The sequence below is a fragment of the Salvelinus fontinalis genome, chromosome 23, assembly GCF_029448725.1.
Source record: "Salvelinus fontinalis isolate EN_2023a chromosome 23, ASM2944872v1, whole genome shotgun sequence".
In the NCBI taxonomy this organism is placed as follows: domain Eukaryota; kingdom Metazoa; phylum Chordata; class Actinopteri; order Salmoniformes; family Salmonidae; genus Salvelinus; species Salvelinus fontinalis.
Window position 1 is genome coordinate 20,231,162 of NC_074687.1, and position 14,211 is coordinate 20,245,372.

At 41.9% G+C, this 14,211-nt stretch overlaps 1 protein-coding gene across 2 annotated transcripts in view; it reads left to right on the top strand.

Annotated features, from left to right (window-relative positions):
* Positions 1 to 3,326: 3,326 nt before the first annotated feature.
* LOC129820996 (radixin) overlaps positions 3,327 to 14,211 on the top strand; it is a 67,579-nt gene continuing 56,694 nt past the window's right edge. For both annotated transcript variants that reach the window (XM_055878191.1, XM_055878190.1), the window contains exons 1-2: positions 3,327 to 3,571; positions 13,474 to 13,573. Coding sequence is in view for 1 of the 2 variants with exons in the window: in XM_055878190.1 (XP_055734165.1) it covers positions 13,562 to 13,573 (12 nt within the window). In the remaining variant the exon portion in view is untranslated. The remainder of the gene's footprint in view (positions 3,572 to 13,473; positions 13,574 to 14,211) is intronic.

The window sequence follows — 14,211 nt, forward strand, 5'->3', positions numbered from 1 at the left end:
TGCAATGCTCTGTATTTTCTGCTGGCTTGCCCCACCACAGAAAGCACTGAGCTAAGCTGAAACACCTGCATTTTGGAGCTGCCTTACTCAAGAATACAATAAAAGACCATGTTTGTATGCAACTTTATTAACGCAATGATATATATATTGTTTACATTGTTCACACGCCTAGGCTATTGATAGATTGAATATGGATTTATTGGATTTATTGATCTCAGATTCTCAGTTTGTCAGTATCAAAGTAGCCTCTCATTTCAATCATTAAAATATATTCACTACTTCAGAGGCCCCCAGGCAACACCCCCAGGTACCCCATCCAGGGTTCACTTGTTCCAGCACCTTCCAATTGACAAATTAAGCACTGCAATGCAGTATGATGTCAAACAGCGCAAAAATAATAAGAAAATTAAAATATATAAAACCAAATCAAGAAATGTCACCTCATAAGGCTGTGGTAATGGAGTGTGAAGTAACCACATCAGTAGGTAGGCTAGGTATGACTCATCAACACAGAATGGAAGCAGTTACGATGTGGTGGTAGTGTGAGGGACAGTCAGAGAACAGTGACTGACTAAGTAACAATGAGAATGTCTAGCCTACATGTGAGAATGTGTGACTACAGTCATGGCCAAAAGTTTTGAGAATGACACAAATATACATTTTCACAAAGACTGCTGCCTCAGTTTGTATGATGGTAATTTGCATATACTCCAGAATGTTATGAAGAGTGATCAGATGAATTGCAATTAATTGCAAATCCCTCTTTGCCATGCAAATGAACTGAATCCCCCAAAAACATTTCCACTGCATTTCAGCCCTGCCACAAAAGGACCAGCTGACATCATGTGAGCGATTCTCTCGTTAACACAGGTGTGAGTGTTGACGAGGACAAGGCTGGAGATCACTCTGTCATGCTGATTGAGTTCGAATAACAGACTGGAAGCTTCAAAAGGAGGGTGATGCTTGGAATCATTGTTCTTCCTCTGTCAACCATAGTTACCTGGAAGGAAACACGTTCCGTCATCATTGCTTTCCACAAAAAGGGCTTCACAGGCAAGGATATTGCTGCCAGTAAGATTGCACCTAAATCAACCATTTATCAGATTATCAAGAACTTCAAGGAGAGTGGTTCAATTGTTGTGAAGAAGGCTTCAGGGCGCCCAAGAAAGTCCAGCAAGCGCCAGGACCGTCTCCTAAAGTTGATTCAGCTGGGGCACCACCAGTACAGAGCTTACTCAGGAATGGCAGCAGGCAGGTGTGAGTCCATCTGCACGCACAGTGAGGCGAAGACTTTTGGAGGATATTCTGCAAAAAGTACAGGGATTATATATTCTGCAAAAAGTACAGGGATTGGACTGCTGAGTACTGGGGTAAAGTCATTTCTCTGATGAATCCCCTTTCCGATTGTTTGGGGCATCTGGAAAAAATCTTGTCCGGAGAAGACAAGGTGAGCGCTACCATCAGTCCTGTGTCATGCCAACAGTAAAGCATCCTGAGACCATTCATGTGTGGGATTGCTTCTCAGCCAAGGGAGTGGGCTCACTCACAATTTTGCCTAAGAACACAGTCATGAATAAAGAATGGTACCAACACATCCTCCGAGAGCAACTTCTCCCAACCATCCAGGAACAGTTTGGTGTAGAACAATGCCTTTTCCAGCATGATGGAGCACCTTGCCATAAGGCAAAAGTGATAACTAAGTGGCCCGGGGAACAAAACATAGATATTTTGGGTCCATGACCAGGAAACTCCCCAGACCTTAATCTCATTGAGAACTTGTGATCAATCCTCAAGAGGAGGATGGACAAACAAAAACCCACAAATTCTAACAATCTCCAAGTGTTGATTAGCATACCACCCTGCATCCCACTGCTGGCTTGCTTCTGAAGCTAAGCAGGGTTGGTCCTGGTCAGTCCCTGGATGGGAGACCAGATGCTGCTGGAAGTGGTTTTGGAGGGACAGTAGGAGGCACACTTTCCTCTGGTCTAAAAAATGCCCCAGGGCAGTGATTGACACTGTCCTGTGTAGGGTGTTGTCTTTTGGATGGGATGTTAAACGGGTGTCCTGACTCTCTGAGGTCATTAAAGATCCCATGGCACTTATTGTAAGAGGAGGGGTGTTAACCCTGGTGTCCTGGCTAAATTCCCAATCTGGCCCTCAAACCATCACGGTCACCTAATCATCCCCAGCTCATTCATCCCCTGTAACTATTCCCCAGGTCGTTGCTGTAAATGAGAATGTGTTCTCAGTCAATTTACCTGGTAAAATAACGGTATATAAAATTATGCAAGAATGGGCTGCCATCAGTCAGGAAATGGCCCAGAAGTTAATTGACAGCATGCCAGGGCGGATAACAGAGGTCTTGAAAAAGAAGGGTGAACACTGCAAATATTGACTCTTTGCATCAACTTCATGTAATTGTTAATAAAAGCCTTTGGCACTTATGAAATGCTTGTAATTATACTTCAATATTCCATAGTAACATCTGACAAAAATATCTAAAGACAGTGAAGCAGCAAACTTTGTGGAATTTAATATTTGTGTCATTCTCAAAAATTTTGGCCACGACTGTAGGAGAAGAAAGTGTGTGTAAATCGGGACATGTTTGATCAAGTGCATGAAATGTGGGCTTGTTATATTCTTGGAAGAGTATGAGTTGGCCTAGGTCCATAGAGAAGACAGGTTTAGGAACCACAGGTGTCACAACAAGTTGCAGTCATATGTTCTCATCATTAGGATGTTCATAATCACTGAGTCAAATTTCCTGCTCACACATAAGCTGGTAATGCAGTACAGTACTCATAGAAGAAAGCAATATGTCAGTGAATAAAGTGGTAGGTCTTATGTTTCTGAAGTGTCATCCTCACAAGCAGATCTTGGTAGTCAGTCATATGTCATGCCTGGAACTGGTCTAGTCTGTAAACTACAGTATGTGGATTATGTAACTCACAAATGAAGGCTATATTTAATTAGACCTTAAATAAAAATATAAAAGATAATGACATTTTAGCCCCTGAAAAAAGTATATTCATAGAAACAACACTACCTTGAAATGATATACTGAACTTAACCTGTATAAAATAATTACTTTTTCAGAAATATTTTATATTGACTGTACTATAGTCCATCTTTCTATGGGTTACCTTCAGGTTATTATAGGCTAGATATTTTGAAGTTGACTCTTTTGTTATATTTACCTTTTTTGTTGTATGTGTGTTAATGGGGTGATTGGTGGCTAATCGGGTGGTGTATGTGTATTCCTCTCTTAATAACTGTTTGAAGGGAGCGTGTCTGAATTTCGCCGCACACGTTATGCCCCCGGCTCAACCACGCCTCGCGTCGCACGGTAAAGTTCGACGGCCATATTGACTGTCTACACCTCCTCTCTTGCCCGGCGGTGAAACTGGCTCAGTCGCTTCATACATCACACTGCATACGGAGGCTGAGAAACAGCGGAGTGTCTAACGGTACACATCGATCTATTTTGGTCGCGTTGGATATATAAAGTAGACTACACTGTGGGCCCAGGGGAGGCAGTTTACCATTTTCTGAACGCAGTCCATCTACTGAGGTGAGTTTTTATCGGGTGTATTTCTTCGCTGGTGGCTCCTAAACAGCTCCGAATGAAGAGGATTTGCCCTGTGCTCGACGGTGGCTGTTTGTCGTCGTTACGCAGGCTTGTTGCCTACCTAAGTATAGCCTACGTGCTCTCTATATGCCTATTGGTATTAATCCCATTTTTGTGTAATTGTGTAAACATTTGGTATCATGTTCCACGTTTTATTCAAGGGCATTACTGTGGTCCATCGACAATAGAACAACATTTAAGCGCTAAACATTAAAAAAGTTATCTAATTAGATAAGCGCTTCATGACTAGTGTTGCACCCTCAGGCTACTGTGAATCAACATTAAGCTAATTGGCAACTTCATTCACTTTAAAACGTTACATTTAATGCTCCCCATTGTGGCATAGTGGAAACAAGGGTGTGCAACTTTGTTGCAAGTGATTATATGCAGCATTTGTAACAGCAGGTTATTTTTGCACTCTTGCGACCAGGGTCCTCAAAATAGCTTGCCAGTGGAGTGTTTTTTTCTTTGGCTTTTTTGTGTGTTAGTATCTACAATCAAATTTCACTTGTCTCAGGCAGGGTTGCCAGGTTAAGCTCAAATGTCTAGCCCAATGACCACTCAAAACCGTCCCAAAAGGCCTGAAAACTAGAGCATTGAGGAATTTTTTCACATCAAGAGAGGCGTTGCCATATTTATACAATAAACCCCTTTTCCACAGAGTTTCGAGACATCTAAGAAGGAATATCATAGTAACCTGGGTTTCAAAATAATAATTATTGCAAGCTATGACATTAGGCAAGCTATGACATGACGTAACAAAGGCATTTGAATATGTGGCAAGAGAAAAGATAATTCGCCCTTATTAACCTCACCAGATCATTTGCACAATGGGTATGGTATATGGCCAATATAGCACGGCTAAGGGCTGTTCTTAAGCATGATGCAACGTGGAGTGCCTGGATACAGCTGTTAGCAGTGGTATATTGGCCATATACCACAAACCCCTGGGGTACCTTATTGCTATTATAAAATGGTGACCAACGTAATTAGAACAGTAAAACGTTATGTTTAATCATACCCGTGGTATATGGTCTGATATACCATGTCTTTCAACCAATCAGCATTCAGGGCTCGAACCAAGTTTATAATTGTAAATAAATCCCCTTTGCGCATGTGCATAACTATAGATACATCCGACAGGAGAGTTGGACAGAGGATCTCAAAATCTCTGAGCAAGAAAAACTTGGTTAAACAAGGCTTACATCTCATTTTAGTTAGTCTACAGTAGCCTAGACAAGATGTAGGCATGATGAAAATTTAACAATTTAGCAGCTTGCTTAGTTAAAATTAACTGACTAATTTATTCAACATGAATAACGAGGCGATTAAGAGGTAAGAAGTGTTTGTGTTTCCCAATAGCCTGCTGGAATAGGCTACTGAGGATGGGGTCATTTCAATGACTGAATTAAATATTAATAATATGTATATGAACTGAGTGGCTACACAAGTGGCACAAATTGAATTGCAATGACTCCAGTGATATTGTCATTTCATCATATTTATTGTATCAAATGGTAGCCGACAATGGCATATACATTAATTGGCTACTTGATGACCAACAGAGGCAAATGTATCATTCCTCAGATTTTGCCTAATGTCAGTTTCATTGAGGACTTTCTCAATAAAAAGAGCCACATGAGAAAGTTCCATAACCTCCATTTCAAATTTCCCCAAGATCCAAGAGCTAAGCATGCATAAGCACTTCGCTTGATAGCGTTTTCTTTAAGCAGTAAACATTAGACTGCAGTTTAAACCAACTACGACCAAATTCATCTAATATGCTCTAGTGTGCCCAAAGTATTTTTCCAGTGCTTTGTCTCCATTATTTATTGATGTGCATCAGTTTTAGCGTATTAATGTTTTATGTTTAAAGAGTTGGAAATTGGTGTCTCCATAATGACAATCTAAATAGCCTATATACAACTGGCAGTGGCTGTTCTAGCTTGTATGGCTCCCTGGGTGAACCCCCCCCCCTTCAAATTCTGAACTAACTGTAATTTTTATTCAGACATTTGAAACAACACAAATAAATAATCATAACATTTAAAACTATATAAATATATATACAAAATAAGACTCATAAATATCAAAAAGAAGAAGCAAAGACAAATAGAAACAAATTGTAGTATATAAATGATTACACTATTACCCTATTGCTAACAAAAAACACACAAATAAAACTAAATTATCACACAAATTAAAAAAATAGAATAACACTTATAAAGAAGAGAACCTGATTATTACACTATTGCACTTCAAACAGGAAACACACAAACTAAATTGCACAACCGATTGTGTTAGTACTGTACAAAGTTAGAGGTGTGCTATTTGACAGATTCTCCCCCTATCTCAGGCTTCCAGTGGGGAGACCTGAGGTCAACCTACCCCCGCTCCCTCTCTATCTCGTACTTCTGAGTGGGAGACCTTCCCAGGCAGTATCCTGCCTAGCTCACAAACTAGAATCAGGGAGCCCACTCCGACAAGGTTAATTTACCCACAGTCTCACACGGTGACATGATATCATTGACGTGACAAGGAGTGATAGAAAACCGATTACGCAAAAGTCACCTTTCGGGATATATATATATATATATATATTAAAAAAAATTGTGCGGGCGCCCCATGCCGCTCCTGGCAAGATGACGCCCTGGGCGGCTGCCCATGCCGCCTATGTCTAAATCCGCCACTGACAACTGGTAATAAGTTGTCACAACATGCATGCATGCTGCTCTCTCTCTCTCACACACACACACACACGCACACGCACCTCCAGCCCTCCCCACCACTCACTAATCAACAGCCTGCCTCAGCAACAGGTCACAGTGAAATCTATATTTAAGAGGAATGCCATGACGGCCACGGTGCAACTTAGAAATAGCCCAAAAACCTGCAACAATTACATTTTCACCCGCAAAATCATTTTCAAATGAGCCTAATTTAGCGGGAAAACAACGAACATGGCAACACTGTTCTTGGGGCACCAAATACTTCAGATCCTAGAAACTACAATATGGGGTACTATGCATTTGGACAGGTTGCGTTCTTCTGGCATCTGCCAAACCCAGTTTAGTCCGTCGGACCACCAGATGGTGAAGTGTGATTCATCACTCCAGAGAACGCATTTCCACTTCTCCGGTGTCCAATGGCGGCAAGCTTTACACCACTCCAGACAACACTTGGCATTGCACACTGTGATCTTGGTCTTGTGTGCGGCTGCTCGACCATAGAAACCGATTTCATGAAGCTCCAGATAACAGTCAGTTCTTGTGCTGATGTTGCTTCCAGAGGCAGTTTGGAACTCGGTAGTGAGTGTTGCAACCGAAGACAGATGATTTTTACCTGCTACTTGCTTCAGCAGTCGGCAGTCTTTTTCTGTGAGCATGTGTGGCCTACGACTTCGTGGCTGAGCTGTTTCCACTTCACAATAACAGCACAGTTGACCAGGGCAGATATTTGACAAACTGACTTGTTGGAAAAGTGGCATCCTACAGTGTGATGTGCCACGTTGAAAGTCACTGAGCTCTTCAGTACGGGCCATTCTACTGTCAATGTTTGTCTATGGAGATTGCATGGCTGTGCTCGATTTTTATACACCTGTCAGCAACGGGTGTGGCAGAAATAGCCGAATCCACTAATTTGAAGGGGTGTCCACATACTTTTGTGGACACCCCTTCACTATAGTGTACCTTAATTGAAAATGACTAAAGTAAAAATGAAAGTCACTCAGTAAAATACTACTTGAATATACTTAAGTATCAAAAGTAAAAGTAGAAATAATTTCATATTCCTTATGTTAAGCAAACCAGACAGCTTTTTTTTTTTAATTTACGGATAGCCAGGGGCACACTCCTAAACTCAGACATAATTTACAAACGATGCATTTGTGTTTGAGTCCATCAGATCAGAGGCAGTAGGGATGACCAGGGATGTTCTCTTGATAAGTGTGTGATTCGGACCATTTTCCTGTCCTGCTAAGCGTTCAAAATGTAACAGGCATTGTCAAAAAAAAGTTGTCAAAAATATAAATAGTATAAAGTACAGATACCCCAAAAACAACTTAAGTAGTACTTTAATGTATTTTTACTTTACTTTTTTACTCTCTCTTTATGTAGTGTTGTGTCTCTCTTGTTGTGATCTGTGTTTTGTCCTATATTTATATTGTATTTATATTATAATTATTTTAATCCCAGGCCCCTGTCCTCGCAGGAGGCTTTTTGCCTTTTGGTTGGCCGTCATCGTAAATAAGAATTTGTTCTTAACTGACTTTCCTAGTTAAATAAAGGTTAAATAAATAAAATACTTCAGTAGTTAACCCCTCCATAGCAGTGGTGTAAAGGTCCCTTCTGGACAGAGCCTAACTATAACAGTAATTTATTACCCCCAATACTGGTCCGAAATGATTCTCTTGCAGTTTGTCTATTTTTCCACATTATAAGTTGGAGATGGAACTCTGTGTTGTTTATTGTTTTTGTATAACTGATAGCATCATCATTGCTTAAATGGCAAATGTGGGAGTACAGACATGCTACTGTAAATATACACATTTCTGAGAATATGGCAACCATGTTCTGGGTATGTTTCTGTCATAAGCAACACTACTACCTGGGCCATGTTTCTATCAGAAGCAACACTACCCAATGGACCATGTTTCTATCAGAAGCAACACTACCACCTGAACCATGTTTCTATCAGAAGCAACACTACCACCTGAACCATGTTTCTATCGGAAGCAACACTACCACCTGAACCATGTTTCTATCAGAAGCAACACTACTACCTGGACCATGTTTCTATCAGAAGCAACACTACTACCTGGACCATGTTTCTATCAGAAGCAACACTACTACCTGGACCATGTTTCTATCAGAAGCAACACTACTACCTGGACCATGTTTCTATCAGAAGCAACACTACTACCTGGACCATGTTTCTATCAGAAGCAACACTACTACCTGGACCATGTTTCTATCAGAAGCAACACTACTACCTGGACCATGTTTCTATCAGAAGCAACACTACTACCTGGACCATGTTTCTATCAGAAGCAACACTACTACCTGGACCATGTTTCTATCAGAAGCAACACTACTACCTGGACCATGTTTCTATCAGAAGCAACACTACTACCTCGGCCATGTTTCTATCAGAAGCAACACTACTACCTGGGCCATATTTCTATCAGAAGCAACACTACCTACTGAACCATGTTTCTATCAGAAGCAACACTACCCAATGGACCATGTTTCTATCAGAAGCAAGACTACCACCTGAACCATGTTTCTATCAGAAGCAACACTACCACCTGAACCATGTTTCTATCAGAAGCAACACTACCACCTGAACCATGTTTCTATCAGAAGCAACACTACCACCTGAACCATGTTTCTATCAGAAGCAACACTACCACCTGAACCATGTTTCTATCGGAAGCAACACTACCACCTGAACCATGTTTCTATCAGAAGCAACACTACCCAATGGACCATGTTTCTATCAGAAGCAAGACTACCACCTGAACCATGTTTCTATCAGAAGCAACACTACTACCTGGACCATGTTTCTATCAGAAGCAACACTACTACCTGGACCATGTTTCTATCAGAAGCAACACTACTACCTGGACCATGTTTCTATCAGAAGCAACACTACTACCTGGACCATGTTTCTATCAGAAGCAACACTACTACCTGGACCATGTTTCTATCAGAAGCAACACTACTACCTGGACCATGTTTCTATCAGAAGCAACACTACTACCTGGACCATGTTTCTATCAGAAGCAACACTACTACCTGGACCATGTTTCTATCAGAAGCAACACTACTACCTGGACCATGTTTCTATCAGAAGCAACACTACTACCTGGACCATGTTTCTATCAGAAGCAACACTACTACCTGGACCATGTTTCTATCAGAAGCAACACTACTACCTGGACCATGTTTCTATCAGAAGCAACACTACTACCTGGACCATGTTTCTATCAGAAGCAACACTACTACCTGGACCATGTTTCTATCAGAAGCAACACTACTACCTGGACCATGTTTCTATCAGAAGCAACACTACCTACTGGACCATGTTTCTATCAGAAGCAACACTACCTACTGGACCATGTTTCTATCAGAAGCAACACTACCTACTGGACCATGTTTCTATCAGAAGCAACACTACCTACTGGACCATGTTTCTATCAGAAGCAACACTACCCAATGGACCATGTTTCTATCAGAAGCAACACTACCCAATGGACCATGTTTCTATCAGAAGCAACACTACCCAATGGACCATGTTTCTATCAGAAGCAACACTACCCAATGGACCATGTTTCTATCAGAAGCAACACTACTACCTCGGGCCATGTTTCTATCAGAAGCAACACTACTACCTCGGGCCGTGTTTCTATCAGAAGCAACACTACCACCTGGGCCGTGTTTCTATCAGAAGCAACACTACCACCTGGACCATGTTTCTATCAGAAGCAACACTACTACCGTGGCCATGTTTCTATCAGAAGCAACACTACTACCTTGGCCATGTTTCTATCAGAAGCAACACTACCTCCTGGACCATGTTTCTATCAGAAGCAACACTACTACCTCGGCCATGTTTCTATCAGAAGCAACACTACTACCTCGGCCATGTTTTGGAAATGCAATGATGAACTGATGTCATTTCTTATCAGAGACCCATTTGGTATATGTGGTGTGGATTTCAAAAAGACGATAGTACCACCTGGACCATCTCCACCCGGCACAGCCAGAAGAGGACTGGCCACCCCTCATAGGCTGGTTCCTCTCTAGGTTTCTTCCTAGGTTTTGGCCTTTCTAGGGAGTTTTTCCTAGCCACCGTGCTTCTACACCTGCATTCTAGCTGTTTGGGGTTTTAGGCTGGGTCTCTGTACAGCACTTCGAGATATTAGCTGATGTACGAAGGGCTATATAAAATAAACTTGATTGATTGATAGCTGAGCATCTCAAAAATAACTCTATCTAGAATTCTACCGATTCCAGTCTTTTAATGAGAAACACATTTTAATGAGATCAGATAGGTATGTTATAATTGTTGCAAAATAATGACATTAACATATATTGCTAAGAATGTAGGGGGATTCCCAAGCGGGTCGCAAACCCAGGCCACTAGCACCAATGACAAACACCTTAACCACTGTCCCAGTAAGGGATATCTCTAGGGTATGTGCTAATTGGGCCAGTACAGTTAGGCCTTGTCCAGAAGAAACCGTAAACCCTCCTCCAAAGGCACTTGTGTAGATCTGAAACAACTTGATAGGGGTAAGCAATAGGGTGAAGGCACTTGAATCTCAGCTCTGTTAAAGGTACACTTAAGAAAAACTGTTATTGATCATAGTGATCACTTTAACCATATCTACATGTACATACTACCACAATCAGCCTGACTAACCGGTGTCTGTATGTAGCCTCGCTACTTTTATAGCCTCGCTACTGTACATAGCCTATCTTTTTACTGTTTTATTTCTTTACTTACCTATTGTTCACCTAATACCGTTTCTGCACTATTGGTTAGAGCCTGTAAGTAAGCATTTCACTGTAAGGTCTACACCTGTTGTATTCGGCGCACGTGACAAATACACTTTGATTTGATTCAGGAGTATCCTTAAAACAGGTTAATATGCCGCATCAACATTAGATAACTAAGCCCTTACATCAGTGATGAGAGAATATTCAAATGAACTAAATGATAACTGACAGACATGGTGGCATAGCAGCAAGATATGAACCAAGAGGACATGTTGAATACTAATAACTGTGTAAATGAACATGCACAATAATAATGTATGTCAAAGTGTGTTAAATATGTAAGTCGAAAACACTGTTAAAAGCACTGTGTGTGTGTGTGTATGTGAGTATCCTTGCCAACAGACAAAAATAGCTGTGAATGGAGCAGTGGTTACCCAATCAGGGTCTTTCTTGATGGGCTTGGCAAAAGTAACAAGGTTTGATGTGTAATATCTTTTGGGGGGGGTGAACTTTTCTTTGGAACCATCAGGCGAGGTCATGACAGAAATCGTACACAGTGTCACTCTTGTGAGCCTTTCATCCAACTATCTGGAAGTTGTAATGCCCCCATAAGGAGAGCCTAGTACATTTTCTTGTTGTTGTAGTGGGTTCTACATCTCCTTTGTTTGTATACCCTCTGTAGTATCACTCACACCACAGCTGGAGATCTGGCCATCAGATCTGTAAACACACACACACCCTGCAAACCCATTGGCCCATTTGTTCAGCAGCCCTTCTGCACTCGCTTGTACCACTGCAGTGAAAGTATGAAATTCGAGAGGAACAAGGGAATGGAGAGGAGGGAAACAGGATTTGTGGTGTGGAAAAGGATTGTTACTTAGACTCCTGTAACTAGTTTTATGAGAGCTATAAGCCATGTCCTGTTAAAAGCTACTGCGTCAGAGAGTGAAAGAAAAAGACAGAAAGGGAGAAAGATGAAAGAGAGTAGTGTGTGTGTGGAGAGCAGAGCCTGTTACTTTCTGCATGAATGGTGACCTGGAAGCTGTATCCGTTTGAGAGTGACGCTCAGGATTTGGTGAATGGAGGGGTCAGGTAACACAGACACACTGCAGACAGGATTATAGCTTTTCTCTGCCAGGCAGGTTTAAAGGTGAGTGGGGTAAACAGGGAGTACCTATGTTTGGCACCGGATGCTAATTAATGACCTCACAAAGTCGCAGGTTAAGGCTGCCTTGAGGTGGGTGGGGGAAGCATAGGTCATCTTTCTCCCAAAGACCCACCGGAGGTCCTTATAGAGACTAATATAGCTAGAATATATAGAAACCAGTCCTGCTCTAGGGATGAACTCTAAGCACCTGCGTCACGTTGAGGAGGGTGATAGATATGATTGCTTCCTCTACATGTTAGAGAGGCATGACTGGCCTGATATATTTCTATCTCAGCGTACCACAACGTTGTGCCCTACTAAACGCAGAGAGTCCAGGGACTTGACTACACCCTATAAATTATGAGGGAGATAAAAGGGAGATTAAAAAGTAGAGGAATAGCATGAAATGTCTATTTGGACCCAATACCTTGTCTAAAATAGTTAATGTGTCCTTCTAAAGGGTAATTCTTACTCAGAAGTTAGAATAACCTTATTTTCTTACTTTGTGCTCAATTAGGGAGAAAGTTTAAGTTAGGAAGCAATGTGGAGCTTCTGCCCCTTCTTCCTCCATCACTCTCTAGTGATTCTGTCCACTCTTTTATCTCCTCTGTACCAGGTAAGTGGGGCAGGCCCAGCTTGGGTTCTCTACCTTCCCTATCACACTGCAGTTTATCTGTTCTCTGCTAGGGAGAGAGAGAGAGGTAAAGATAGAGTCAGATTACCGTCCCTCAGTAAGCCTGCTCCTCATTTCCTGCTTAGTTCTGCAGCCCTGCCTGTCTGGCTGGCTGCTATCACATCTCTCTGCTCTCTCTCTGGGCTGACTTTCATTACTTCATTAGCAGAGCCTATTTCTGGCCTTTGCCATCTCAGGGCTCTGTCACCACAGGGACTACTTCAAGGCCTACCTACCGCTGGCGCTCGAGCCCTCCCTCCCGCCATTTTCTCTTTTCGCTGTTTGGAGTTGTTGTTAAGGAGCCAGCATATGTTTTCGTTGTAGTAACCACTACAACTGACTCAATACAAAATAAATTCAAATGTGATGGTTTTTTACATGAGTTTTGATATCCTGAACTGTCAATTATCACTGACATTGATGTTAGATACATTTGTTTCTTTCTCTGTGTTAATGGTAACTGATCTGCATTCTTCTTTGTTATTTATAGTGTTAATAATAACTTATCTGCTCTCTCCTACAGGCAGTGGAGCTCAGGGCGAGTCAACGAGACGGAGGACGATTTATTTGCATTTTCTCAGCAGAAGGGCAAGGCTGGAGAGAGGACAAAGATGCCCAAACCGGTGAGACTCACGTCGGGAAAAAATGATGACAATATAGATGTATAAACACATTGGGGAAAATAATATTCACAGGAGACGTGAATGTTCAGGTTGTGTTGTGAATTTCACAGTGTATTTTCCACCACAACACCGCAGGCTTTGTCCCAAAGCATCTTTCACACCATGCAAGTAACTAAGCAGCCACATGTTAGGACACAGTAACCTGACTGTAACAAACACTCACATACACCGCAGGAGGTTGGTGGCAGCTTCATTGGGGAGGACGGGCTCGTGGTAATGGCTGGAGCGGAATTAGTGGAATGGTATCAAATACATCAAACACACCTATTTGATGCCATTCCATTTGCTCCGTCCTCCCCTCAGCAGCCTCCACTGACAACCACACAGTATCCCCCACCCCCCTAACACATAAACAAAAACACAGAGTCCTGATTACCCACTTCCGACCTGTTTGTAGAAAACACAAAGGCATCTTTAACTCTTATTTTGAGCACACACACACACACACACACACACACACACACACACACACACACACACACACACACACACACACACACACACACACACACACACACACACACACACACACACACACACACACACACAGGCTTATTTTGTCTGTAACAGGCTCAGAG